Here is a 2,063-nt window from a genome sequence, read left to right as displayed (position 1 = left end):
ATAATCAGTCCCTCAACATTATACAATTCCTTTGTTTTATCTCGTGTGCAAACAAGGCGCCATGTGGACGATCACTAAGCCAATCTCCACGTTTTTTTTTATTTAAAACTTTTTCCTCCGTTTTTGCTGACTTGCTCAGAAAGTCTGGAGATTTATATCCCTAACGACGTCGTCAAAATTTATATCCCTGGACGGTCTGGACGGTGGTGATGGGGTCCATCTCTCCGTGACCCTCCATTCTCCATCTTTTTAATGATTTCCTCTGTTTTTAATTGGAGGAGGCATTTCCCTTCATAAAACAATGCAAAGAATGACGTCAACTCTCACATGGACGGTGTGTCCAGCGGCCTACCGATAGCGATGCCTGCGAGGCCGCCCCACCATTTTCTACCTAAACAATTCGGGCTATACTCATCAAGTTTCTCCATTTACACTATATAACACGAAACCCACAACACTATCTCTCGCCAATCATCTCTAAACTTAGAACCTCAAAGAGACCATTCTTGTAATAGAAATGGCATTGGGCATTGCATTTGGCAGCTTTGATGACACCTTTAAGTTCCAGACACTGAAATTATACATTGCAGAGTTTATCTCCACTCTGCTCTTCGTTTATGCTGGCGTCGGCTCAGCCATTGCCTTCGGTTCGTCTCTCTAAACGCTCTCTTCGCTTTAAGTTTTTCTTAACAAAGCTCGTTGTCTGTTAACTATGGGTTCTGATCCCATTGTTTTTAATTAGTGCAGATAAGTTGACGTCGGACGCGTCGCTTACTCCGGCGGGTCTAGTGGCTGTCGCGGTGGCTCATGCGTTGGCACTCTTCGTGGCCGTCTCCATTGCGGCCAACATCTCTGGCGGCCACGTCAACCCAGCTGTCACTTTCGGCCTCACCTTGGGCGGCCACATCACCGTCCTCCGTGGCGTCTTCTACTGGATTGCTCAGCTTCTGGGCTCTACAGTGGCCTGCCTCCTCTTGAAACTCACCACTGGTGGTTTAGTAAGTTTACTATGTCGTTCTACAATGACACCACGGTTTCTTATATAAGACTCTTTGTTTAGAAGGGCAACCAATAGTTAGTTTTACATTTATAAAAGTTACTGTGATATGTGTGCAGGCAATCCCGACCCACAGTGTGGCATCTGGAGTGAGCTTAGGAGAGGGAGTGGTGATGGAGATTGTGATAACATTTGGACTGGTGTACACTGTGTATGCCACGGCTGCAGACCCGAAGAAGGGTGATGTGGGGATCGTTGCACCCCTTGCAATTGGGTTCATCGTGGGAGCCAACATCTTGGCCGCCGGACCCTTTTCTGGTGGGTCCATGAACCCTGCTCGTTCTTTTGGACCGGCCTTGGTGAGTGGTGATTGGAAGGACCACTGGGTTTACTGGGTGGGTCCTCTTGTTGGAGGAGGTCTTGCTGGTATTGTCTATGGAGGCCTCTTCATCGACCCTCCCACTCATGTTCCCCTCGCAACGGACTACTGAGAACTACAATGGTTCTAATAAAATCATCATCTGGATGGTGAAAAATGGCTGGGTGATGGATTGTGCGTTCATTGTTCATTTTTTCCACTTCTTTGTTGTTCAGAATCCCCAGTTGGAGTAAAGTTGTTCAAGTACAGAGGATCGTTATCTACTTCTTTGAAGATTCCTGTCAATTGTAAACAAACCATTTGTTTGGTGTCTTCCTTTTTGCTTGGTGTCGTTTCATGTAAAGCTCGCATTCAGGATTTTTAAGTGTTCAAAGTGTGGAATACTCAAATTGCGACGTGCCTTTTTTAAAAGAGCAAATTGGTGATCATTGAAACTTTACAATCACTTTTATGATCTTCTAAAAGATTTCTTTAGAATTTATTATTGGAACTGAAGATTCATATTCAGAAGATTAACTAAATCGGGTCATAAAAATCATAAGAAAACATCATGCCATCTCATTACGAAACATTTGCATCAACACTACAACATTACATCATTATTGGCATCGTTGACATTACATTCCTTTCTTAGCATGTCTTCAGTTTTGTATGATTGACCAAGGGACTTGATTTCTTATATCAAGG

At 44.1% G+C, this 2,063-nt stretch overlaps 1 protein-coding gene across 1 annotated transcript; it reads left to right on the top strand.

Moving 5' to 3' along the window:
• The first annotated feature begins 476 nt into the window (after window positions 1-476).
• Window positions 477-1,759, top strand: LOC131038006 (aquaporin TIP2-1). The gene is made up of 3 exons (XM_057970269.2): window positions 477-647; window positions 748-998; window positions 1,117-1,759. The coding sequence occupies exons 1-3, from the start codon at window positions 518-520 to the stop codon at window positions 1,486-1,488; spliced, it is 753 nt and encodes a 250-aa protein (XP_057826252.2). The 5' UTR covers window positions 477-517; the 3' UTR covers window positions 1,489-1,759.
• Window positions 1,760-2,063: the final 304 nt, after the last annotated feature.

This window comes from Cryptomeria japonica, chromosome 6, assembly GCF_030272615.1.
Source record: "Cryptomeria japonica chromosome 6, Sugi_1.0, whole genome shotgun sequence".
Classification (NCBI taxonomy): domain Eukaryota; kingdom Viridiplantae; phylum Streptophyta; class Pinopsida; order Cupressales; family Cupressaceae; genus Cryptomeria; species Cryptomeria japonica.
Note: the sequence above shows the minus strand (reverse complement) of the source record. Positions and strands in the feature narration are given on the sequence as shown.